Source organism: Aspergillus nomiae (genome assembly GCF_001204775.2).
Source record: "Aspergillus nomiae NRRL 13137 chromosome Unknown contig00443, whole genome shotgun sequence".
NCBI lineage: Eukaryota > Fungi > Ascomycota > Eurotiomycetes > Eurotiales > Aspergillaceae > Aspergillus > Aspergillus nomiae.
In genome coordinates, this window is record NW_015378498.1 from 1 (window position 1) to 26,128 (window position 26,128).

A 26,128-nucleotide genomic window follows, 5' to 3' on the forward strand; every position below is an offset into this window, starting at 1 on the left:
ATCTTTGAAAAGCGGGTGCTTTGCCGTGGCGTTTATTGGCTGGAATAACCAATGGGGCACTTTCTTTCTTTCTTTTTTTTTTTTTTCTTTTTTCAGGAATGCCGGAAGGAGAAAAAAAAGTTCTTGGTTGTTTTGGTTTTTCCTCGTTCAACATATCTTCCTCTTTATCATTTTCCCCCTCGGTTTACCCCTCCATGTTGGATCAAAACAAAAACAATGCATCTCATGCAATCCACCTTCACCGCTGAATGTTTGACTATTGTGGCTCTAAAGCAAGTGCGCGCGTGTGTGTTTGCATACCGAGAGACATCCGGGCAGGACCCAGAATGGATGGATGGATTCAATGCGGCCGAATGAAGGGGCAAAAAAAGTACTGTGGGGCGCACCATGTGTCTATGACGACCGGGTCGAATATCTTCCGTGCTGATTGGCGGCGGGGAGACGGTGATCAACTGAGGTTCTGCATGGACGCTCTGATGGAGTATGCGTCGTGGAGCCCTAACAACCATAGTCAAGACTCCAGAGGCAATTCGGGTAACTTAGTCGTCCTCGACCTGGTTGCTGCGCAGGTATTCCGCATCGAGAGCAACAAACAATCGTCCATTGTATAGATTGAGAGACCTTTTAGTTTCGAGCTCTGACCTTCAGTCTAAATGCCGTCCTTACACCGTCTCCTGGACTGATTTTCAGGCTTTCCTCACCGACATCTGGACACCGCATTTTTAATCTACGTATTATTGCCTTAGTTTTCGGGTGATTCCTTCCGAGCTAGCAAGAGTATACGGAGTCCGTAGGTATGTACATAGGTATAACCTACCAACAAAGAGATTACGATACATCAATCAGGATTGTGTCTCAGTCTCGGATGGAGACATTCAGCAATACAATAATTAGCTAGAACAAAGGGAACAGCTGCATCGTCTACGGGTAAGTGCATCATAGCTGAATGTATTCCATGGTACGCCATCCATGTCGCCGTAGTTTGAGAGAGGTGGGTGGATTTTTTCGACAGAGAACGGAATACAAAAAAGCAAAACAATAATGGAAACAAAAAAAAAATTATTAAAAACCAAGGAAAGGGTAAATTGGTTCAGACTAGGTCCAAAGAAGCCTAGGGTCGACCGTCTAATGCCGTACATAGTATAGATTCATGCACCAGTTTATGCACTAACCTGGAGAGGGGATGGAACCCAAGAGCAAAAACGAGGCCAATCGCAGCATGAAAAGATCCCCACCGTTGAAAGAGCGAGTTCCATGGAACCTCATTCCTAGCGCCACCGTTTAGCAAGCACCGGCAAATCAGATCAAATCAAGTGGAGTAAATACCGAGCCGTCTAGAAGATTTGGAAGGAATCCAATCGGATGGGCTAAAGGCGGCGCTATGTTAGTTTGCCCACTAAAGAAAATGGAGATGTCGAGAAAAATGGGAATGGAAATTGGAATGGATCTGAATCCAGTAATAGCTCGCCACTGCGCCCAAGTGGAAGATGCCACGGTAAGGCTGTGTTGACTCGTCCATCCGTCATTTATCATAGATCGAAAGCATCATACACTGGTTGATCAAAACGATGAAACTGCGGGTGTTCGCCCACGCATACATACAAGTACATATGTACATACATAGAAGGGGATGTGTGATGTATCACCCGCACGCAAGGGATCAATTTATCCATGACGCCAGTCAACAATTCGGGATCATGGATCTGTGTGTCCTCCAGAAGGCATCCATAACAATGCATTGCTGTGTCGTTCACTCCTGTCAACTATTCCTCCCACTCGTACTAGTACTTGTAGGGCTTTACCCAGAGCACATACTGTACTCCGTACACATACTACTAAAGTTGGATGGGATCATTCCCAGCCCGGATGTCAACCTTGTTGCCTGGGAAAGGGGGCCGCCCCTCCTGTGACAACCAAATAACTTGGTTTGGGGTATGCCTCTCCACAACTTAACCCTTTTGTTTCAAAGTGATAGATAGAGGAGGGGGGAAACCGAATGAATTGGCCAGCCGACTTCGTTATTCTCTTACTCTGGCGTAAATTATATTTATCGACGCGTCCATACCTAAGATTCGTCTCCCCCACCCTCCCAGACGGAATAATATGCAGTTCATCATGCGTCTTACGGCGACACGGCAGACTCTTCAGCTTATGATAAATCTACACGTCTCCAGCCTTCTGGTGCAGCTTGACCCGACACGAAGGAGTGTTGGAAAAACAAAATGATATTCAAACCAACGACTCAAAAACTTTCCAAGAGCTGACTACGACATAACTAGAACCCTAGTTCAAAAGTTTAACCCGTTTACTATAGAAAGTGGTGACATGGTTGATAAACCTTAAATGATGCATCCAACCCAGAAGCGGTTGTCCGTCTTTTCTCCGACCCGATGGAACGCTGGGGATATTTCTGCGAGGGGTCTCAAAACTCCAGGCACAGGTACATACATGACATATATTCTATCGGTGGCGTACATACACAAAAAGATAGAAAGTAACTTTGTTACCCCGCATGTGCATAACGCCATCTTGACCTCATCAAGAGGTTCTACACCGGTTCCAGTTTGTATTCTAGTTTCCGAGGCGATCGGCATCGTCGCTTGCTGACTACAGACAGATATATTCCCAACTCGGGAAAGAGGGCACGATGTTCACCGTTTGCGTGACTCCATATTGCGTAGGACTTCTCTAAATGTAGATATTCTCGGTTAATTTAGGTAGTATTTGCATCTACCTGACGAACTACTTGCATTCGCGGTAAGGGTTTCGATCCAGTGCGATTGCTGCATAAGCCTATCCTGGTCCCTGTCGTCACCCCCGTCACCCTGCCGCAATCCGATGGCCATAAATCCAGGGTAACGAGATCAGATGACCAAACAAGGAAGTCGATAGACTCTGGACGTGGCGGATCAACGACCGGGACGAACCCTTATATTCCACTGAGCTTATTTACATGGATCAACTTTGCGTGGAATGTATAAATAATTTATGTATACCAATATCTCTATAGTTACCCACGTCGCTCTCGTAGCCTCATCGCGTACATCGAAACCGAAACGTAGTGACCTCTCTAGAGTTCTCTAAGTTATTTGCTAGGGTACTACATCCATGCTGTCTATGTTACAGGACGGTTAATATACAAGACTGCCTACACCTGACCTCTTAATTACCACGTGCTGGTTTCAGCACATATTTCCATGTAGTTCCGAAATGCCACCGTTTCTCCTCAACAACCTCCAGACCACTCTCCCGGACAATCGCTCCAATATCCCTGTTCCACCAACACCCATGGCGGTCCGCATGGGCGGGTGCGAGATTGTCAAGGATGCGATTCAGCCAGTCATAGTGCGACCGGCCGTGCTCTAAAAGCAGAATCCGTCCCTTTTCCGGCTCGGTGATGGACCCCAGGTGGCGAAGGGCGCCAACAGGGTCTGGCATCGAACACAATCCCATGGTCTGTACGATCGTATCAAAATAAGCCCGCTTATCCCCAGTCGGAGGAGGAGCAACGTCCTTCACATCCTGTGCCCGGAAGTTGACATCCTTGAACCCGGGATGCAACTTCTGGAACTTGCCTCGCGCGATCTCTACCATCTGCGGGCTGAGATCGACAAACGTAACGGAGCGGCATCCCTGAAGCTCTACTTGCCCTCTCTCATTAGGCTTTCTCTGCTGTCCAAGTTCGTAATATTCCAGATTTCGACCCGTGCCACAGCTCACCTCGAGCACATTTCCACGGGCCTTCTGGACAAGATCTCGCCGCTTCTTCCCCATCCGCATCAGCTTCTCGGACATTTCGACATCAGCGTCGAAGGTCCTAGCTGTCTGGTTGTATCGATCAGATACATCCCTGGGCACGTCCATAGACTGCGCATGGGTCACTTCTCGTCTGTAGGAGGCGTATAGATACCCACAGTATGTGCTCATGCCGAGGACACCGACCCCTAGAATGGTCATTACTTTTGGAGACATGCGGGGTTGTGCCTCTTGAAGATTCAGGAGATGTGGATTAGCCCGCTTTGGCAGCGGCGATGCTGCTGACGGCTTCTTGCTGTCGAGACGGTTAGATAAACCATCTTTCTATATATGCCTACCAGGGGAAGGGCGATTATTCCCGGGAAGTATGCTGCACGGCTCACAGCAATCGAAGGGAGCATCATATACTGACCCAGGACCATCGACCGGAATCTTACTGCCGGTCCTTTTAGGACCGGTAACAGGCACTTTGGCCTTCAGCGCGGCCCGGCCTACTCGGGACGCGCTCATGCTGAGTGATTAAGGGCGTGGGATGTGGTAATTATACGATATTCATTCAATTGCCGTGGTTTTGGGGATCTTCGGGCCGATATATATCCTTTCGCGGGGGAAGGCTGACAAGCATTCAATTGTGAGTCTATTTAACAATAAACAAAATCACATTCCAACGGATAATGATCAATGCATATTCGATGCTATGGGGGTAAATATATCAACATATGATTTTCCGGGGGTAATAGCCGATCAACTGAGTTGGCTAGACCGGGAGTTGCGTTGCGGCCGAGAAAAAAAAGAAAAGCCAAGCTTACGAGGCGATAGGGAGCCTATCAATTGTCATACCGCTAACTAAATCTTTGGTGCTCCTATATCGCTCCGAACATGGAGCCACTATTTTTAAAGGTCCCCCGGACTTCTCTCTCCGCATCTTTTCTGTTTCTGTGTCCATTTTGCAGAAAAGGTGCAACGGAGTAGTTCTTTCTGAACGCTGTCATTCCAGTATAACCGCAAAAGTCATGGCTTTACCACCCAAAATCCTCATCGTAGGTGGAGGTGTCTTTGGATGTGAGTGATGGATATACTGAGCTGGTATTCCCTAATTTTGCTTTTGTTCGTGAGATTTACACAAGCGCATTGCCATTGACTCCTAACAAACCACCGTTATGAGTTTACGGTTGCTGATTCTTTGTCCAACCACACAGTATCCACCGCCCTCTCACTTTCCCGGAGGCACCCCACAAGCGAAGTTACTGTTCTAGAGGCATCGCCTATAATCCCCAACCCTGAAGGCTCCTCAGTGGACGCTTCACGCATCGTCCGCGCGGACTACTCGCACCCTGTGTACACAAAACTCGCGGACGCAGCCATCGAGCGCTGGCGCAACACCGAATGGGGCGCCGAAGATAACCGATACATCCAAAGCGGACTACTTCTCGTCTACCCCGAAGGAAACACCAATGGCAAGGAATACGCCAGGAAGAGTTACAACAATGTCAAAGAACTAGGAAACGACGTCGAGCTACTGCCATCCAAAAAAGACGTCCTGCGAGTGGCGCACGCATACGGGGAGGAGTTGAATGTGGCGGGCGGCTACGTGAATTGGGGTTCAGGCTGGTCGGACGCCGAAGCCGGCGTTCGATATGCAAAGAAGCTTCTCGACACGGAGGGCAAGGTCACCTTCAAAACCGGGGAAGTCAAGACCCTCCTCTACGCACACCAACCCGACGGTGCCTCCCAGCGCAAGGTGATTGGAGTTCTCTTGGAAGATGGATCCTCCCTCACGGCCGATCTGGTCGTTCTCGCGACGGGGGCTTGGACGGGTAAGCTTGTCGACCTCCGCGGCCGGGCTCTCTCAACGGGCCAGGCGGTTGCGTTCGTCCAGATCTCCGACGAAGAGCAGCGGCGGCTGGAGAACATGCCTACTATCCTCAACTTCGCGACGGGTTTCTTCATCATCCCCCCGCGCAAGAATCTGTTGAAGATCGCTCGTCACGCCTACGGCTATGTCAACCCTAAGAATGTGCCCATTCCCGGGGTTGAGGGAGAAACGATGGAAGTCAGTCTGCCGGAACCCGGGGTCCCGGTCCCCCTAGAAGGCGAAGAAGCTCTGAGATCTGCTTTGAGGAATCTGCTACCAAGCATGGGTGACCGGCCATTCATCCAGACTCGAGTCTGCTGGTACACCGACACGTAAGTTGACTCTGAAAGAACCCGTAGTGGGAATGCGGCAAGTCTAACAAAAACTAGGCCCGAGGGTCACTTCATCATCACGTATCATCCCGACCACCCGAACCTCTTCCTCGCTACGGGTGGCAGTGGGCACGGGTACAAGTTCCTCCCGGTGCTCGGGGACAAGATTGTCGATGCAATGGAGGGTAAGCTTGAGCCGGAGCTGGGCGAGATTTGGAAATGGCCGGCGGCTGTAGAGGGTGAGTTTGAAGGTGATGGAAGCCGGTCTGGTGCGAAGGGCTTGCGGTTGATGGACGAGCTGGCCAAAACTAAGAAAGCACAGCGCAAGGGCGTCCTGTAATCGGGTAGTACTAAAACTGGACATAAAATATACCCCTGTAGATATACCTTGTATATAAAAAGCCCTATCAAAACCTGCTTACGTGAAACGGTGTATAGATTACGAGGAACATGTTTGTATGGTTTCACTCCATTTGGTTCAGAGGCTATCGAGGAAAGGTAGAAAGAATCGTGCCACAAGAACCAGGTTCATTGCCTGATTCACCAACCAGCCAGTGCATTCGTCCACTTCCGTTAAAAGGTCTAGAGGAATATCGCAGGAAAATTTATTCCCATTTGATCCATCATCTTCCGAAAGAGTCGTGAAAACAAATAGCGCTCGAAGAACCACTTCCATGGAGACGGGGTCAAGATGAAAGGGTCAGCAGCCGATAGGCAAAAGAACGCAAAAACAAGTAATTAAGAGGGAGCAACCATCGACCAGCGCACAGTACCGCCCCCTTGAATCTGCGGTGTGCGACTTCTAATTGTAAAAAGAGACTTTAGTTTGTTGAAACAGACGACCAGAAACAAACCGAATCGCTAGAACGCCGTAGAAATGCTAGCATAAGGAATCGTGATATGCGAGTTCGACAATAAAGGCAACGACCAAGCGAACGCGACACGTCCGGCCTGGCTCATGATACAATCTCGCAGAGCAAGAAAAGAGACAAGAAAAAGAGCAAATGTTAATACATGGGTGCGAAAGGTGAAGGGTAATCCCCCTATGCAAGCGAGCACCGACATTAGTCCTTTTAGACTTTACGGAAATCTTTTCGAGTAGTTAGTAACAATATTACGAACGGGTTGGAATGTAAGGTACTGTACCAGAAAGCACAGGATAGATTAGCTCGAACGCCTGGTAGATCTCTTCACGGACCTTGGCGCCGGTCAAGACAATCTTGCCACTGACGAAGATCAAAAGCACGATCTTGGGCTTCATCATACGGTAGATGAGGCCAGGGAACAACTCAGGTTCATAAGAACTGAAGTTGTGGTGGCGACTAGCCAAACCTTCCAGGCGAATGGGGAACTTGATGTCGCAGGAGCCGACAATGTTCTGGATCTTGAAATCCGTGAACTTGGCATTAAATCCGAGCTTCTGGATGATACGGGCGTACTTCCTGGATGCCAGCTTCGAGTCATCCTCGGACTTGGCACCAGTGACAACCATCTTGCCCGAGGCGAAAATCAAAGCGGTGGTCTTGGGTTCACGAATACGCATAATCACGGCCGCGAAACGCTAGTAAAAGAGCAGTTCAGCCACACTATGCCCTGACAATCAAGGCTCAGGGAGGTGTGAGATGCAATACCTTTGGATTGTACTCCGCATTTCTTGCGTGGAGCGCAATAGTCTTCAAGTCCAGGCGACAGTCAAGATTTACAGTAGCGACAATGTTTCTTAAAAAAGAAGATCCTTGTTCAGCATTCTGGTATACCAGAAGAGACAGCAAGAGTATACTCACTGCAACGTAGGCACAATGCCACTCCCCGGAGTGTTGGCACCTGGAGTTGCAACAGGAGTAGCGGGTGTCACCCCGTTGCCGTTGGAGGCATTTCCTCCCTGCTGCTGGCCGTTCACATGTCCGTTTGCACCTTGAAGGTTCAACGCCATGTTTCCGTCTTTATCGGAAGGCGGTGTCAAGTCACCGGCACCACCAGGAAAGGACAGAGAGGCAGGAGAAGTGAAGGCCCGGGCCTGCTGCGCGGTGGAGGGATGGGTCGTGAGAGAATCCATTGCGACGTGAGTAGATGATACTCGAGCTGTAGACCAGCCAAAAACTGATTGTATACGAGAGCTTGGATTGGCAGTCTGTTCCCGAAGGACAGTCAGTCAACGTGCAACTCCAGTGTAAGAGGACAGGTAGGTAGTATGATCCAAGGGTAAGAATATATTGAGTGAACATATACATAGATGTATTCGACAAGTCGGTCTAGCAAAAACACCACATGACCGCGAAGTGAGGCGACATGCGGTCAAAGAAGGCAGAAAAAAAAATTTCGCGTAGGGAAAGCAAGAAAACATACCCTTTGTGGAGATGGACAACTCAATGTCTCCCCGACAGCAAAGCTGCCTTGTGTTTGATCACAGTAAACCGCTTCGTGTAGAAGCGAAACGGGACTGAGCTCAGGGTCAAGTCAAGCAAGACCTCCAACAAGAACAATAGAGATGTTGATAGACAGGGAGGAGACCTGGACCCTGACCAAGAAGTCAAGTATCACAAGGTGATGTAGAGCAGAGAAGGCAACTAGAAAAGCACAGTGAAGTGTTTTCTAGGATATTAACTCAACAAGGGAACTGTCACAACTATGATGGGGAAAGAGTAATGGACAGCAACGTGAAGGGAGCGGACACAAGAAAGAATATGCGCTTTTTTTTGGGGCAAACAAGGCAAACAACAAAAACTTTTTTTTGGCTTTTCTTTTCCTTTCCTGGAAATTCAATGTCTATCTGTGGAAAGAGAGAGTGTGTTTGTTTCTTGCAGTGTGTCGTAAGATGGACACCTGAGTAGAAAAAGGTTGTAAGCTTCCCGTTTCAGTAAGTGAATCTGAAACTGGGGGGCAGAAAAATACTAAAATAATATTTTTCTTTTCCCTTTTGGAGCCTCCTAAAAAATATTTCTTCCCGGAGTCTTTTAGCCACCAAAGCAGAGGATGCTGAAAGCAAATCTCTGCGACCTGTATCAGGCGGAAGTGTGGAGAGATAGAGGTAGAGGGGAGGGCGGAGAGAAGACGACTGTATGGCGTTCCGGGGCGGTGCCAAGACCAAGATCAAAAATTCCAAGAGCATCAGAAAGTGGGAGGTTGGGCCTTTATATAGGCTGACTCACAGTTGCCCGAGAGTGCTGGCGTCAGGGGGGGCTGGGCCCGGCGACTGGCGGGCGGCAAAAGCAGCGACGGACGGTCGCGCTCATCCATGGATTCACTCAGACTCTCACTGACTTAGCGCTCCACTAGCGGCTCTTGGGTGGCCAACCCTTCGTCCCAGTGCGATTTCGTCATCTCTGGTTTGTTGATCAACAGGCCCACTCAACGCAATCTGTTTGGGAGCCCCACCAGGTCGTACACGCTCTGTTTGGCTGTTGCCCCCTTACGTATTCTCCCGGTCAGCGCCATGGTTGCAGCCACTGTCGCTTCCTCCAGTCCGCTGTCCTCCTGCTCTCGACGTTCGGTCCCACCGCGCAGCCAATCCATTCCCTTTTTCTTCCAATCATTCCGCGTTGCTGTTCTCGGGGTCTCCCTCACGACACGCCCTCGTTCCCTTTCACCGTGCCGCTTTAACGGTAGGCAGCTGAACAAAAATTTCGCCTCTCCCTCTTTCTTATCCATGGACACAACTTCTTTCCACCCGTCCTCGGTAAGTAGAGTTTTTATACATCATGCTGAGCGCTCCTACACCAAAAAGATAAAGAAGAGAAGAAAGAAAAAAGGGAAACACAAACTTGAAACCTGATCCTCCCCTCCTGGCAAAAACTTGAGGGTCGACAGGTAGAAAAAGTTTGCCGTCTCATCCGTAGAGGCTACGGTGTCCTAATTGGACCTTCAACAAGCGCCGCTCGGGACACGGTGGCGCCGACCGCCTTTCCCCAGATCTTTAGCCAAATTTGTGATCCACCGAACTTGCTTTTTTGAACAGAAATGCACATCCCATGATCTGTCATATTATAATAAACATCCGATTTTGTACAAATGTTCACTCTTACTTCTGTAGGTACAGTATTTACTTTGATAACGCATGGCTTGGTATTTTACATGCCTTGGCGGTATGCTGAATACCATACACCCCATACAGATGAGCGAAACAGTGAAGAGATACCCTTTGTGTACATTATTAAGTGTTTGTCAGCATTCCAACAGTCTTCAATAACACTGAGTCTGCAAGTGTGTGGATGAGTCGTAGTTTCGAGATTCCATTCCAGGAATGAAGCTTTTCTTGAACAAAAAGGACGCAGGGTTCGGATGACGGCGTTTCTTTTCTCCGTCCCATCACATGCCATATCGATATGAAAGCTATTCTCTACTACTAGTACTAGTTGCCGTGCAGTACGCACGAATGGAATGCTTATTTGAATTCCAACTTCTTTTCTTCCTCCATGGAACTTCACACGTGAGATCTTCGTTCATGTGATTGTATAGCTAGTTGGCTACTAGTACCTGGCAGGGGCCTTTTCCTTATCGGTACACCGAGTCTTGAACCTGCACAGACTTTGATACATCTTATCTGGTGAGAATCAATAAGCTTGCATCGGCATTTATATAGATCGAACCCTGCCTCCATGCCCCGGATGTCTCCAGGGGATGGATACAAGTAGTATATACGGAGTACTATACGCCGGAGTATAGACTGTATGTTCCCGGTACTTCCGACGGATAGCGGGCTAACAGCGGAACAACGAGGCGGATGTGATTCCTATTGCCGCGATTCCTATTGGCCATCCTTACCTCGGGTTGGCGGTAACTCAGACTGACCACTAGCCTCCCGCTAAAGAGGGCTTAGTCACCTTTTCATCCTTGCCGGTGACGGAGGGATTTGACCTTGAGTGCTCCAGTACCGATTCTAACCATTTAATCCAATTCCCCTACCCTCGGGTCTTTTAACGACGCTTGTATACCCCTTGCCATGCATTTGTTCCACATATAGGACCTCCAAACCGTGCGCCAATCTATTACCACCCTGTTTCCTACCGTTGCGATGGCTTCGAAAGGAGCCGTTTTGCCTCTCTTGAGGCGCGAACTGCGACCAGCTGCCTCCCGATTCTCAAGAGCTTCTTTCTCATCTGCCGCAGCCCCTCTTCGGAGCTCTAGAAGCTCGGTTTTGGCTTCCGGTCGGAGGACAACCCGTCAGGCAGCACTCTTCACACCAAGTCGGACTCTCGGCCAATTTAGATGCTTCTCGCAGTCGCTATCCAACAAGCTCACAGACGAGGATGGCCATTTTGATCCCCGTCAAGTGGAGAGGGAATCGGACGAGGTCGATGTTTGTATCGTTGGTGGCGGTAAGGATCCTCCTTTCATATTGCTTGGTATCCTACTGGAAGATCTAGGTAGCTAACGAACATTCTCTACCGGTTAGGCCCTGCTGGTCTTGCCTCTGCGATTCGCTTAAAGCAGCTGGCCAATGAAGCTGGTAACGAAGAGTTTCGTGTTATTGTGTTGGAAAAGGCTGGCGAGATAGGCGCACATATTCTCTCGGGCAATGTTCTAGAACCGACCGCTATCAATGAGCTTTTGCCAGATTGGCTCTCGGAGGATAACCCCTCAAGATTCGAGGGTGCCACGCCGGCCAAAGGAGACAAGATGCGCTTTTTAACTAAGAACTCGGCAATTCCAATTCCTGCGCCACCGCAGATGAACAATCACGGCAATTATATCATCAGCTTGAACGAGCTGACCAAATGGCTGGGTGAGCGAGCCGAGGAACTGGGTGTGGAAATCTACCCTGGCTTTGCTGCCAGTGAGCTAGTCTACAAGCCGGATGGGTCGGTGCTTGGTGTCGCAACCAACGATCTCGGAATCGGCCGTGATGGAAAAGCCAAGGAGAGTTTCGAGCGTGGTATGGAGTTCCACGCTCGTATAACCCTGCTCGCAGAGGGTTGTCATGGTAGTTTGACAAAGCAGGTCATCAAAAAGTACGATCTTAGACGCGATAGCCAACCGCAAACCTATGGAATCGGTCTGAAGGAAGTCTGGGAAATTCAGCCGGAGAAGTTTAAGTCTGGGGAGATTATTCATTCTATGGGCTACCCGCTTCCCAAGGATACCTATGGCGGATCTTGGTTGTATCATTTTGGTGATAATATGGTCAGTATTGGGATGGTGGTTGGCCTTGATTATCCTAACCCGTGGCTCTCGCCATATGGGGAGTTCCAGAAGCTCAAGCACCACCCTCTCTTCAAGGAGGTCCTGGAGGGTGGTAAGTGCATTTCATATGGTGCCAGAGCCCTGAACGAGGGTGGCTTCCAGTCAATCCCGAAGTGTGCATTCCCTGGTGGCGCCTTGATCGGTGATACTGCTGGATTTTTGAATGTTCCTAAGATCAAGGGTACCCACACGGCTATGAAGTCAGGTATGCTGGCTGCTGAATCCGCTTTCTCGGCATTGCAGGGTAAAGCGGACGATGCAACCGTTTTCCTCTTTGACTATGAGGATGCTCTTCGAAAGTCGTCGATCTGGAAGGAGCTGTATGAGGTGCGCAACATGAGACCTTCCTTTAGTACTCCACTCGGCCTTTACGGCGGCATCATGTATTCCGGGTTGGAAGCCTATCTTTTCAAGGGCAGGACCCCATGGACGCTCAAGCATCACGGTACAGATGCAGCAGCCACCAAGCAAGCTTCTGAGTGTGAGAAGATCGAGTACCCCAAGCCGGATGGCGTCATCAGCTTCGATATTTTGACCAGCGTCAGTCGGACCGGTACCAATCACGAGGAAGATCAGCCGGTACACTTGCAGGTGGCAGACTGGGACAAGCACAAGGACATTGCTTGGCCTAAGTACAAGGGGGTTGAGAACCGGTTCTGCCCCGCTGGAGTGTATGAATATGTTGAAGATTCGACCAAGGAGCACGGTGTTCGGTTCCAAATCAATGCTCAGAAGTAAGTGATTCCCGGACACCTTCTTTTTTCGGTACTAATCTTGCCTTTAGCTGCATTCACTGCAAGACCTGTGACATTAAGGTGCCGACACAAGACATCAATTGGCAAACCCCTCAAGGTGGTGAGGGTCCTAAATATTTCATGACCTGATCGACTCCGGTATTGGAACTAGGTACCTATGGTCACCACTAGGTAATTTCCACTGTCGTATTTCGCCTTGTATAAATAAAAGCAGCTGATTGGATTGGGCCGGGTTCCTGTATATAGATTTTGTTCAAATATCTGTTTCTTTTTTATGGTAGTAGTGACTTGCTCCACAATATGTTCTGGTGGGGTAGAGAATGGGAACCACAGAAAACCAAATAAAAACAATATTTCATAGTATGATCCCTTATAGATGAAGTGGAAGAGTTGGTACTGCGACTGTACAGCAACGTACCTCAAATCGGTCTTGCGGCTCAACCCCGTGGGGATTTGATGGGACGGAACCGTGGAAATACCTCGAAAGGTACGGTGTACTCCGAGTATATAGGATCCATTTGGATGTATGTCCAAACATACAAACATGTACTCCGTACCAGTACCAGCGAGGATACAGTACCATGTTATGACATCCCATCGGTAATGTGCATGTAATCGATGACTTATGTGTGTGCGATTCAATCTCTTCTCGGAAATAAGAGAGAGAGAGAGAGTAGTATTCTTTATTCTCCGAGTCAGAAGTTACAGTTGACCGCCATGAACCCCTTGACTAGTGTCTGTCTAGATTGAATGCATACACAATACTGTTTCCTACTTTTCTATTTTCCATTGATGCATGCAGTCTGATTGGAGGTCAACACAAGGCTGGAATTTCATTGATTGTCTTTGGTTGTCGGCGGGGCCACGTGGACCCGCCAGCAAAAAGTGAGGCGGAGGCTCTCGTCACGCTGTTTGGCTCAACTGATTTTGCATTGTTTCCCTCCAGCTGGAAAGCTCCAAGAGACAAGTCACTTTGCCTTGGTCACTGTTGGTACGGGGTACTTGACGTCTCTTTTCTCAGTTTATTTTTAAACTTTTGGTTCTTGCCGTTTCGCCTGGCGGTCAACACAGACCATCTCTCTGTGTCTTTCTTTTTACTCTGCCACCCTCAACTCTTTCCCCTCTCCTTATCCTCCTCTCGCGCACTCTCTTCGTTCTCTGCTTCTGCTATCTAGCTCTAGTATTCTGCTGGCTGATAATCTAACATTGGAAGGGTCATCCTTCAGCGATTTAAGTTAAGCTACCGAGATCCCCATTACCCTCTAATTAGGCGCCACCAGCAACCTTCTGGACCAACGTCCCACTTGGGGATTCAGGAACAATAGCCATTCTTCCGTTAGGACCGCGGCCCTCTTGATCCCAAGGTCTCGTCTTACCCCTGGGTTTACGTCGAATATCGCCGCTTTGTCTGGAAGTGCATCTCCTCGTCGTTCTCTTTTGGCCGTTGCGGGTCCTGAGGCCAGAACCATCTTACTGGGGTTTCTCATTACTTGATCAGTACTAGACGCCATTCTTCTTTGCCCATCATGACCGAAGTGTCGTCCACACGACTTTATCTCGGGAATCTTCCCCGCAATGGTATGCAGCCGTTTATCAATCCCCTCTCTGAAAGGTTCCCCTCGATTCTCCAACCCGATCGGAATGTTGCCCATTTAGTCTGCTGCGCCCCAAGTACCAGGATGCTCCGATGGATCGCCAAGGCTCTCCTCTCGTTTGGCCCTGATGCGCAACAAAGGGACATGCGCTGCACTTGCTGTTTTCTCTCAACGCTAGCCAGGTGCCTGGCTGATAGAGGGAACTGGCACTTATTCTTTGTCCTTCTTTCATTTGTTAAAGCACTTCCAACTCCGGATTGGCAACCCATAACACTCTCTAGATAACTTTGTTCTATTTGATTGCAATGAGCTAACATTTTCTCGCGGCGCCCTGCGTGGGCGCCATGGGAGGTCTTCAGTTACCAAGCAGGATATCGAGGAACACTTTAGCACTCATGGCTCCGGAAAGATTACTGAGATTAAGCTTATGAATGGCTTCGGATTCATTGAATACGAAGATGCGATGGATGCTAGAGATGTTGTACCAGGTAGGAGGTTGGTCCCCCACCGCACGTATATATGGCTAATATTCTTCTTCTTCAGCGTTCCGTATGTATTCGGTTTCGCGCCGGTTCCTGGGGTAATTGCGCTTCTGACCAAATCCTCTATACAGATGGCAGTGATTTCAAAGGCGAGCGACTCACTGTACAATTCGCGCGGGGGCCACGTCGCAAGGAGAACTTCCCTGGCCCAATGGACCGTCCTAATATGCCTCGTCCCCGTCGCACGGCTTACCGTATGATGGTTTCTGGACTCCCGGAAACAAGTTGGCAGGTTAGCAGCCCATGTCTATTTTTCTCAGGATTCCCGGAACGCCGTGCACTTTGGCCAATAAGTGCATGACAAGCTGCCCCGCTTTCCCCCCGATTTTCCTTTGTCTCTTGCCCTGTTCGCATGGATAGCACTCCCCAAGGATTCGACTCGGCCATGGTACAACCTCCCTGGCATTTGGATATCCTCCCCGGTGGAGGAACGATCCCAACCCTAGCACCCATAGTACTTCCAAGGCACGCTCCATGGACCTCAGCTGCCTTGGGAGCTGTGGTAGGCTAGGCGTTGGAGGATCCCATCTGGACGGAATACCCACTAGCAGCATGGACTCAGGCCGTTTCTGGAGCTCCCATTTAGTTTGGTGAAACCGTGGCTTGAATCTGTTTCCTTTTGTATTCTGTTTCATGCGTCCCCGTTGGATAGTCCCGGACTCCACTATTGCACCAGGAAATCAACTCACACCGCGGAATTCTCTAGGACCTTAAAGACTTTGCACGTGGAGCGGGTCTTGATGTCGTTTACTCGGAAACTGGCCGCGAACTTGGCAGAGGGTGGGTGACTTCACAAAAACCAGGACGGCTCTCGGACCCTGTTAACACTAATCCTCCAAGGTTCGTTGAATTTGAGACTGCGAACGACCTGAAGACTGCCATTGAGAAGCTCGATGGGCGTGATTTCAAAGGCTCCCGAGTGAGCTGCGTGGCAGATGTAAGAACCAAATTGCGCCTAAGGAGCTGGGATGAGGTCCTCATTTTGAAATCCTTTAGATCCAGCCTGTTGACGAGCGCCCTTTCCGTGATCCTTACCGGTCTCGGTCCCTCGCCGGAGCTATCCACCCGTAGATGAGTACGACCGGAGATTCCCTCCACCTCGGGGCTACAGTCCCCGTGCTCATTACCGGGAGCGGTCACCAATTCCAATGCGCCGGGATTATTATGACCGTGATGGCTATGGACGCCGGACGCCTCCCCGTCCCCGTATTGATGATTATCCACCTCCACGTCGACCCTATGAAGACCCCTATGATGTCCGCCCCCCGCCGCCGCCTCCTCGGTATGAGGATCCCTATATGCCACCAAGGCCTTACGGACGCCCTCGAAGTCCCCCACGGGGTGAATATGTGCCCTATGACCGCCGTGGTTACTGGTAAATACCTGTCTCTCGTGATTTGGTTGTCTTGAATGCATGGCGGATACCCATGTGCTTTGTGTTCATCTCCCCCCTTTTTTTTCTCTCTCTCTTGTGTTCCTTTGTGCTTGCTTGATTCTACTTTGCCCTGCTTTCCAAAAGGAATCGGTTGCGATCCCAACCCACCCTCATTTCCTGGAATGGACGCACCGAAGATGCGACGTGCCTGTTGTCGAAAAATTTCTGTTTATTGCTTGACGTGAGGACAATTTCTGAGGCCCTTGAGCACTTACTAGAAACCCCCCCGAAATTCAAAGGAAAAGGTATGCGACGACAGTCTACTTGCTGTCTATCTCTTAGCGCGCCGCACGCTTCCCTCGAGATGTGGTACATTTTCCTGGTGGTTGGCCAGCGCTGCGCCGGGTGTTGTGGATAGGGCCATCTTTTGTTCCTGCGGCATACATGATTCCCTGATATGATATGATAAGGACCAGTTTACGAGGATATTGTACATTGACCAACCAAGTCTATCGCTTGTTTACTCTACGGGAGGTCTGGATATGTATTAATAGGATTACCGGAGCTACCGTTATGGAGTCACTGACCGATGAAATACGTAAACACCTGCGCGGGGCACAGACGGGTGGTAAGTACCGTATCAATTTCACCCCGAGTGCCCGGAGTGCTGAAGTAGTATGTATCTAACTTTGTTGGCCGATGAAACAGTGGCGGATGACCAACTCCAGCCGGGGTTCACTGAGCTGAGGCGAGAAATCCGGGTGGAGATAGCTTTAAGTTTGTGGTGTTCAGTTCATACCGGCGTAATATTTGTTGAAGCTCCCCGCGCTAAAGAACCCCACCATCATTCTTTCTCAATCTTCGGACACAGAACCACGAGAAGCAACCGCCATTGATCAGAGCTGCTTGCGTTGGAAAGTAGTCTAGGCGAATCATCAGTTCCTGCGATGAGCATTTGCTAATTCTTCTGTACAACTTTTCTACCAATTGTTGTCAGTGACACTCAGGTGTACTGACGTCAGAGCTATCTTAGCTTTCGCTTCCAAGGACGCCAGCTGCAAGCAGAGAACAACCCACCCATTTTTTCTCTTTGTTTCTTTGTTTCTTTCTTTTTTATAAAAAAAAGGTTACAAGCTGTGAGCCTTTATTGCAATTACAATGGCCGAACAGCGAGTAAATGTTCATATACCGTCTTACCCTGCCGTCCTAGATAGCGTGCGACTCCGCGATATTGAGCTCCCTCTCCCTGCTGCACCAGAGGCATGGCATCGGCTTGGGAAGTCGCAGCCGTGCACCGTGTCTCTGAAATTATCTTACTCGTCGGCCGTTGCAGCTGCCAATGCGGATGATGTCTCTCTTTCTATCGACTATGGGAAGCTTTATCGCCGGTTAGAAGAAGACATCCGCAATATGGGGCAGCATGAAGAACATCCAGGGAAACGGATGATTAGCCTGGAAGGCAACCGACGAAATTCGATGATGAAGAATGATGTTGGTCAGGATGTACGACTGACGGCGGCCATTGTTGCGAACTGCAGCTTAGGGTTACTCGATGAGACTACGGCCGGGGTTAGGAGAATGTCACACTTGCACAATGCCGCCAATCAAGCACCACCCTTGGCATCCCCTATTGACGGTGTCTTTGGTCGATGTGAGGTTTGGCTACATCTCCCCAAGGCCCTGCTGCGTGCGGAAGAAGGCCTGAAATACCGCAGCGTCACGGTTTGGGGTTACAAGCAAGACAACGAAGTCGTGGGCAATCTTCAGGATTCTGAACGGTGCCCTGTGGTTCTGGAAGAGGAATTCCGTATTGAGGGCATAAGATGCCATTGTATCCTTGGTGTCAATTCCCATGAGAGAGTTGAGAAGCAGGCTGTGATCGTTTCGCTGGAGTTTAAGGGTCCGGGCCAGTTGGCATGGGGATCAACTGTGGTAGACACTTACCAGGAAATGACTAGAACTGTCGCAGAGGTTAGTACTTCTTTTTGCCCGTACCATGAAGCTGCAGTTGTCTATGCCGAGCCGTGACTAATCTGGGATGTCCACGTCTGGTAGCGCGTTGAGGAAACCTCTTTCCAAACCGTGGAGGCACTAGCGACTTTTGTCGCGCGCATAGTGACAGTTGAGTTCGCCAACGAGCGCGTGACAGTTCGAGTAGAGAAGCCTAGCGCGTTGGCCTTTGTGGGAAGATCAGGGATAGAGATCACCCGGTCACTGTCATTCTTTGAGAGATCCGAGATGGATGGAGGGCGGGTATAGAGCCTAGTCTTGCAGCTTGCTATACTCAACATCCTCTCCGCGGTCCGCCCAAACACCGCCCATGACGTCATTTGAGACTTGCGATGGACTCCGCAGTCAATTCGTAGTCAGATCTACCAAGCTACTACCAGCATAATTGTAACGGTTGATGTTTCTGTCTGTTGAATGAGGTAAAAGTAGGACCCAATGACTGCCGCACGTGAAGACCCGCGGTCCCTGATCGGGCTAGTGCCGCTTAGCACCAGAACACGCTGATTGGTCCCCGGATCAATGGCCAAGCGGACTTTTTTTTTAATCAAGTAATAATAATTAACATCTCCGACTGGAAGCCCCAAGCGGTCACACTTTCTCGCGCGCTCTCTCTCTCTCTCTCTCGCTTCCTCTTTTTAATCCAGGAGTTGATCCCGGAAGACAATCCTATACTTCCTTTCTTCGGTGTCCCCGGATATTAATCCATTTAACAATCACAAACATTCGTACTGCCACTTCTCTATGTGCTTGTCTGCGCCCACGCTTTCACACTCCTATATCGTTCGCTTCGCTGGCCGCGCTGCCAACGCTCGCTTTGTTTCCCTGATCACCAACGAGGACTCGACTGGTGTATACTCCCTAGGAACTACCGCGCTGGCTGGATCTCGGGTCGTATCGTCTACCCGGCTTCCCGAACCCTCTGTCGACAAGGTGAATTGGCTAGGGGTCTTTGGTCCGTCCTGAACAAGGGCGGACGGTAATTTGCTGCTTTTGAGCATCCAGTGCAATCAGTCAAGCCCACCCGGCTGAGCAAAAGTAGGATCTATCGCCAAAAAAGTACGCGTGGTTCATAATTGTTTTCTCCCCTTGCGTTGGTGTTTCGCAACTCCTGCCCTGAATACCCCACTTTCGTGCATCTGAGGAAAAAACCAGGTCTAACCTGTCTGTTCCAAAACCAGATACTACTTGATAGGTCTCACAAGTACATACCGACTGATCCATGAATGAGTGGATGTGATATCTCTTCTTTTACGCATTGTGCTTATCGGTGCCTCTACGCTTTTGGATCTGTCGTCATTTTTGAGTGTGACGTTCCCTTTTCGGACAATCTTTGGATAACGCAAGGAAAAGGGAGATATATCAAGCTTTAGTGAAGAAAAGCAAATAGAGATGTCGAGCACATTGCAGGATGATCTCTCGGTCGGTGACGTCTTCAGCCCTCAAGCTGACATGTCGCAACCCCGCGATGAGGTCAGCTTGAACAGCAACCAAACCGTCAGCTTCCGAATGAGTGATGCTAGCCCTGACCGCAAACAAGGGCTTTCCGAGAAGGGTACCCGTGGAGGCAATCCTTTCCCAGCGCCGAAACTGAATGCAAATCCGCTCCCCGGAAAGGTAGACCGACGAAAAAAGAAAAAGCAACAAGCCGCCCCAGCAATCTCCACCGTTCGTGGTTTTACCCCCTTGGGTTCTGGCGATGAGGATTCGGACTTTTCGGCCTCTAGTTCTCGCGCACTGCGCTCTTCAGCGCGACCGGGTAATAGCCCAATGTCCCAGCCAGCTTCAGGCCATGGTGTTAGCGCTCTAAAACTTCAGCTCGATTCGCTGAACTTGTCGGGAGACCGCTCTCTCCAAGGCGTGCCAAGTGATATTGGCTCCGAGGCACAAAGCAACGCTAGTGTTTGCTCGGACAGTGACCAAACGGAGGTTCTGACCAGCTATGAGGTGCCTCTGGAACACGACTATGTCAGCGCTGATGCAGTAGCGGAGGAAAAGTCTTACAATACGTCAAGTGTTAAGGATATGCGCACCCAGCTTTGCCGGAAGATGACCACAGATGACTTTGAGCCCCTCCTCTGTCTGGGCAAAGGCTCTTTTGGGACCGTCCTGTTGGTGCGTCATGCTCTCACAGGCAAGCTTTATGCTCAGAAACAGTTCCAGAAGGCCTCAATCACCGTTCATAAAAAGCTAGTGGAGCAGACCAAGACAGAACGTATGATCTTGGAGAGCGTCAACCGCCATCCGTTTGTTGTCAAGCTTTTCTACGCTTTTCAGGACCATGAGAAGCTTTACCTCATCCTGGAATACGCCCAAGGTGGCGAGCTATTCACGCATTTAGCCATGGAGCGTATGTTCGATGAAGATGTGGCGGCCTTTTACATGGCGGAAATGGTCCTCGCGCTCGAGCATCTGCATCAGAACGTCGGTGTGATTTACCGTGACTTGAAACCTGAAAATTGCCTTTTGGACCACCAAGGCCACCTTTTGCTGACAGATTTCGGTCTCAGCAAGATATCTGCCAATGATGATGACCGCTGCAACTCTTCGCTGGGCACCATTGAATATATGGCCCCAGAGGTCATTCAGGGCAAACCATACGGCAAAGCTTGCGACTGGTGGTCCCTTGGGGCATTGGCGTACGATCTTCTTACAGGATCACCCCCGTTCAAAGCCAATAACAACGCCAAGCTGCAGGAGAAAATCCTGAAGCAGAAGCTAACCCTGCCCTACTTCCTTGGCCCGGACGCCAAAGACCTGTTGACCCGTCTCCTTCGCAAGGAGCCATCCAAGCGTCTTGGATACCATATGCCCAAAGACCTCCAGACGATCAAGAACCACCGGTTCTTCCGCAAGATCGACTGGAAAGCTCTAGGGCGCCGTGCAGTTACTCCTCCGATTGTCCCTGTTGTCACGGACCCTGCACTCGCTGAGAACTTCTCCGACGATTTTACTCATCTGCCACTGAGCCCGCTCGTTGCTTCTGCCGGCTTCGATGATCACTATGCCGCCCATCAGCGCGGCAGCCAGCGTCCTATGTCATCTGGCTACGACGTCATGGGAGAAGAGAGCAACCCCTTCGGAGGATTCAGTTTCGTAGCTTCCAGCAGCTTGCTTGATCACGGACTGGGCATCGCGACTAAAGGGTTTTGACTCGCACTGCGCGTCCCTGGCCTGCGGGACGAAAACACAGACTATGGCAACGGGTATCTTTCGTTTGGCTGCCTATTTCCACGTGACAGCACAGGTAAATCTAGCTTCAATGGCATCCATGTTGGCTTCCGTACACACATCCTTACGTCCCCTGCGTAGTTTTTCCATCTATAACGTATGCGTGTCGGATAGAATTGCGCCAAATTTTGCTAGACCAACAACCACCCAGAGCTACAACGATGTATTTTTACTAACACCAGCCAACCAAAGCAGTGCCAACAGAAGTAGTCAGTAATATTGACCTAGGTAGCAATAAATTACAAACAGAATTTCCTAAATTTTTCTTTTCTGTTTCTTTTCGTCTTCCTGTAATAGCATTATATCATCGAGATATTCAAACCAATGATTCTGTATACTTCGTTTTGCCCCCGTCCACACTACGTAGGAATATGTACTGTACAGTGTAGCCAACGAACCCGCCGGACTAAGAATAGACAATGGAATAGGATGTCCAGTGATATAAGCCAGGTTATAGTAGAGATATAGTTGTTTTTAAGGGGTGGGTAAGGATGCAGAGGAGACCGTAAAGAACTTATAATGACTATAGCTCGCCCTCTTCGCTTCCTCCGCCTTCTTCATCCTGGTCTGGTGGCGGAGGAGGCGGTGGTGGTTGCTGGTTCTGGAGCTTATCGGAGGGAGGAGGAGGAGGCGGGGGTGGAGGGTGTTGCTCGTCGGTGGATTTTCTGCTGGTGGAGGAGAGGTCTGAGCGACGTCTTCGGCTGGAGTCTTCGTGTTCGCGGTATCGGTCTGAGTTACGTCGGTCTCGCGGCGGGGGTCCGCTTGGGGATTGGTCATGTTTTGGGATACGATTTCGTCGATCCGTTGTTGGATTGGGTCGTCGACTGGAGCGTTTGGGCGTCCGCCGCTGCCGCTTGGACGGGGGTCGCTGTCTCGGCGGGGGAATGTTCGCGGGGCGGGAGGCAGGGGATGTTGGTAGCGGTGAGGAGGGGGAGGGAGATGACCGTTTGTATGGTGGCGGTCGTGGGGGAGTGGGCGTGTCCCTGTTGACTGGGGAGCTGTTGCTCCCTGGGAGGAATTAAACGACGTCGAGTTGGATGGGTTCTTGTCGGCTGAAGCCTCTTGTGCGGCGGCGTCTGAGCCCATGCGTGGTCGTTTCGGAGATCGTTCGCCGTTCGTCGGTTCTTGGTCGTGCGGAACCGGTGGTTCTTCTGAGCGGCCCTGGGCTTCGTCTTCGGGCTCTCTCGACCGCTTCCGTCCATTCGCGTTGTCTGTTTCACGCAGGGTACCAGCCGGGCTGCCAGCACGCGGGATCCTGGTCTTCTCAGTACCCTCGTCTGCGAAGATGGGGGTGGTCGGGTAGTACTGGCTATGTTTCTGCATGGCATTGTTCTCGTACAATTGTGCCATTCTTGTGCACGCGCGACGCACCTGTGCCAGATCCACGTCGACCTGCTCCCACCACGGCCGGCCCGAGACATCGTCCTCAAATCCTACATCGCAATGTCGGGCGGCGGCGTAAAGGGCGGCGGCAGCTATGTTCCGAGCCGAGAATTGCAGGCAAAGAACGGTGAACATAGAGTCGTTGACGAAGGCCCAGGCAGCGTTGCGGAGGGGTTTGTTCTCGTTGACGCCGAAGTAGCAGATGAAGTCGTAGAGGATACGGTAGGGCTGTTCAAGTTGGAGATCGAAACAAAGGGCTTCCAGAAGGAGGTCCTCATGGTGCAGAATCGTATCTCGCCATTTCCAGAACTCCTTAGATTGCTCGTCCACGACCAGGTTGGGTTGTTTCTGCGCTACCCGACAACATGCGACTACCAGTTCTCTCATCCTCCGCACATTCTCCTCCACTTTGGTCGATAGGAATAATGCGGTGGCAGCAATCGGATAAGGGTGCATTCCCGGTCGTTGCGGCAGGTCGACCATGCTGTACCGCATGAAAAACCGGTGAAGGTATACGGCCGCAGTTGCGATTGTGAGCTGGGGCAATTTTAACATAATGCCCACTTGAGTGATGAAATTGACCCCTTTACTGCGACTTGTATGTTCTGCCTCCAGTGCCATACCGTCGAGTTGCGACGGCGCACGCGTGAGCTCCTCATCTGTGAAAAGCCATTGGGCTTGTGTCGCAAGAAGGACGGGGTTCGAGGGCGCGGGCACAGGTCGCTTCTCCGACGGCTGTGATGTTGTGGACGCCATGAAGGATTGTGTTGTTACCCTTGCAGGAACAGGATATCTGTGGAGGCGGTTAAGGTCGATGATATGGACAAGAGAAAGAACCCAAGTTCAAATGACTACAAGTAGGCAGTATCAACCATTTAGTCGTCCAGTGAGACCAGAATGAAAGGCTCCGTCCTCTGCTGACTACCAGAAGCTAAAAGCAAGTTATTAACAGATCAGATCAACCATGGCGCGAGACCTTTCATCGCATCGTGGGCCGAGCCCGGATTCGGGGCCAATCGCACTGTTGTGTTGTTGTTGGTGTGGGGGCTCTGCTCAGAGACCGGAGAAAGACAAGAGAGAAAGTGGTGAAAAAAATCAAAATGGCTCAAAGAATGGAGGCAAAGCGGTGGAAATTGTTCGGTAGAGGACTCTCTCCCCTGCAGATCTGGTGGTGGTTTTTGTTGGAGTTCGAATGATCCGCAGCCGGACAAATGCGTGATCTGAGATCGGATCATCGAGTTGTTCCGGCCTGGACTCCCAGAACAACTCATTTACATGCATCAAGCAACTCGAAATACACGTCATGGTATTGGAACTATCCTAATCCTCTATACAGGTTGGGATGCAATAGGTGGTATCACTGCTATCGATAATTGTAAAACTCCATTGAGTTCATTATTCCGCTCCAAACTCCAAATGAACGCCATGCTTATATATGGTTTTGAAACACGAAAACAAGAAACACACAACTATTCCAACTATGCAAAGATAAAGGGAGAATTACTCCTCCTCACTGACCTCACTCTCGTCATCGCTAGGAGCATTATAATGGTGTAATGACTGATGACTTCTAGCCTCCTCTTCCCGAGCACTTTCTTCGAATGCAGCCTCCATTTCTGCCGCCAAAGCGTCATCGTCCTCAACCTCATCTTCATCAGCTTGCGCGTTGTAACTAGGCTCTACCCTTCCGGAACGAGTAGGTATCCCTCCGTGTCCAGCAGGGGAGGGCAACCGGAGATCCTCGATATCCTCATCTTCATCATCATCATTATTTGCTGGTGTATTATTGGAAGAGAAGTGAGCAGGGTCAATTCGGAACGCAGGTCGAGAAGGTGGCGGTGAGCCAGATCAATGATGAGGTCCCCATCAATGATGATATTCGACCCGGGTGAAGGAGCTGGCTGTTGGGATAACAAAGCGCTGCTTCCATTTTCGAAAGATGGGGATTTGGCTGCTTCGACTGCGACATCTTGAGCAGGCGCCTTCTCTTTCACGTCCTCATCGCGAGGTATAGGCCTAGAGCTTGTCTTGGGGGTCCCTGCGCTGTCATGCTTGGCCGGCTTGGCCGGCTTTGGGAGACGAAGAGGATTGGATTGGGTTTTGGGACGAGGCTTCGGGCTAGGCTTCGGACTCGGTGTGGGTTTGGTAGTCGCAGGCATTAATGGGGTATTGGCTTTGCTGGTGTTATAATGAGGTTCTGGCGTAGCGTTGTCTGAGACCGACTTATCGTCATCGGTATTCTCCTTAGGAAGGAAATGCCGGAAGTCGTATGGATTAGTGTCATCTGCTGGACCATCGTCGTTCCCACTGGCATGGTCTGAACCCCGATCGTCTCCTGAGCCTTGATCGTCCTCTTGCAAAGTCCGAAGCTGGTCATACTTTTCTAGCACTTGCTTCTCTGTCTTCGCCGGAGCCGAGCGGAGGTTGAAATTGAGCTGTGTCGTAACCGGTTCCAGGACAAAGGCCTTTCGATGGGAGTCGAACACCAAGACCAGATTTCGCTCTTCGGATTCTGAAACAGCTTGCCCTGGGTCAATGCTACCTTGGTAAGAATATGTTAAAGTATTCTGTTCAGCATTCGGCGCTTTGTCCGTAATGGTAAGGTTGTAGTGATCCCTCGATTGCGATGCTCTGGTAATGGTTTGTTGCGCGGTCGCGGACTTTGTCTTGTAATTATATTGGATATTGACCAGCTTCGACAGTGAAGTGCCATTTTTTCCTGAAAGCCTGTCACCCAAAATAATGGGGTACTCGGCTTGTTTGGTGGGATCGATTAATCCGGCTGAGAGAGCGGGGGCGGCCATCGGTAGGTTTGACCACGGTGGGTGAAGTTATATCCCCAAGTTGCTGTTCAATGTTTTGTTGTCTTTGGCAACACCAACTATAGGGAGGGTTGCATTCCTCGGTGTAAGTATAGACAGGTCGTGTGTACGCAAGGGAGAAGGACGTCACACAAGAGACGGCAGTGAAGACGACGACGGAACGAGGGCAGCCGGCAGACCAGCACCGATCAGAGGGTTATAGGACAGACATTCAACATATATAGAAACAAAGATGAACATAATATATATTTCAAATGCCCCTAGACTGGGAGGGAATAAAAAAAAGAAAAGAAAA

At 50.2% G+C, this 26,128-nt stretch overlaps 8 protein-coding genes across 8 annotated transcripts; 4 read left to right on the plus strand and 4 right to left on the minus strand.

Moving 5' to 3' along the window:
* Positions 1-3,162: 3,162 nt before the first annotated feature.
* ANOM_010495 (class I SAM-dependent methyltransferase) lies at positions 3,163-4,266 on the minus strand (the record flags this gene model as incomplete). Its single annotated transcript, XM_015555751.1, has 2 exons — positions 3,163-4,051; positions 4,169-4,266. 2 exons carry the CDS (start codon positions 4,264-4,266, stop codon positions 3,163-3,165), a joined length of 987 nt encoding a protein of 328 aa, XP_015402400.1.
* Positions 4,267-4,769: 503 nt separating this feature from the next.
* Positions 4,770-6,283, plus strand: ANOM_010496 (NAD(P)/FAD-dependent oxidoreductase; the record flags this gene model as incomplete). The annotated part of the gene is made up of 3 exons (XM_015555752.1): positions 4,770-4,818; positions 4,956-5,943; positions 6,001-6,283. The coding sequence occupies 3 exons, from the start codon at positions 4,770-4,772 to the stop codon at positions 6,281-6,283; spliced, it is 1,320 nt and encodes a 439-aa protein (XP_015402402.1).
* A 111-nt stretch (positions 6,284-6,394) lies between these two features.
* On the minus strand, positions 6,395-8,466 carry ANOM_010497 (TBP family protein; the record flags this gene model as incomplete). Its single annotated transcript, XM_015555753.1, has 5 exons — positions 6,395-7,033; positions 7,090-7,504; positions 7,575-7,662; positions 7,728-8,074; positions 8,290-8,466. Coding segments are annotated over 5 exons (891 nt in total), but the record flags the coding sequence as incomplete, so codon positions are not given.
* Positions 8,467-10,954: 2,488 nt separating this feature from the next.
* ANOM_010498 (electron-transferring-flavoprotein dehydrogenase) lies at positions 10,955-16,394 on the plus strand (the record flags this gene model as incomplete). The annotated part of the gene is made up of 10 exons (XM_015555754.1): positions 10,955-11,258; positions 11,336-12,857; positions 12,908-12,978; positions 14,755-14,961; positions 15,017-15,022; positions 15,087-15,247; positions 15,722-15,795; positions 15,856-15,952; positions 16,012-16,039; positions 16,087-16,394. 10 exons carry the CDS (start codon positions 10,955-10,957, stop codon positions 16,392-16,394), a joined length of 2,778 nt encoding a protein of 925 aa, XP_015402404.1.
* Positions 16,395-17,548: 1,154 nt separating this feature from the next.
* On the plus strand, positions 17,549-18,649 carry ANOM_010499 (dihydroneopterin aldolase; the record flags this gene model as incomplete). Its single annotated transcript, XM_015555755.1, has 2 exons — positions 17,549-18,361; positions 18,446-18,649. The coding sequence occupies 2 exons, from the start codon at positions 17,549-17,551 to the stop codon at positions 18,647-18,649; spliced, it is 1,017 nt and encodes a 338-aa protein (XP_015402403.1).
* A 1,140-nt stretch (positions 18,650-19,789) lies between these two features.
* ANOM_010500 (AGC family serine/threonine-protein kinase) lies at positions 19,790-21,550 on the plus strand (the record flags this gene model as incomplete). The annotated part of the gene is made up of 1 exon (XM_015555756.1): positions 19,790-21,550. The coding sequence occupies one exon, from the start codon at positions 19,790-19,792 to the stop codon at positions 21,548-21,550; it is 1,761 nt and encodes a 586-aa protein (XP_015402407.1).
* A 552-nt stretch (positions 21,551-22,102) lies between these two features.
* Positions 22,103-23,767, minus strand: ANOM_010501 (putative cyclin; the record flags this gene model as incomplete). The annotated part of the gene is made up of 1 exon (XM_015555757.1): positions 22,103-23,767. One exon carries the CDS (start codon positions 23,765-23,767, stop codon positions 22,103-22,105), a length of 1,665 nt encoding a protein of 554 aa, XP_015402406.1.
* A 744-nt stretch (positions 23,768-24,511) lies between these two features.
* ANOM_010502 (ELL-associated factor) lies at positions 24,512-25,815 on the minus strand (the record flags this gene model as incomplete). Its single annotated transcript, XM_015555758.1, has 2 exons — positions 24,512-24,786; positions 24,831-25,815. 2 exons carry the CDS (start codon positions 25,813-25,815, stop codon positions 24,512-24,514), a joined length of 1,260 nt encoding a protein of 419 aa, XP_015402405.1.
* Between the last annotated feature and the right edge of the window lie 313 nt (positions 25,816-26,128).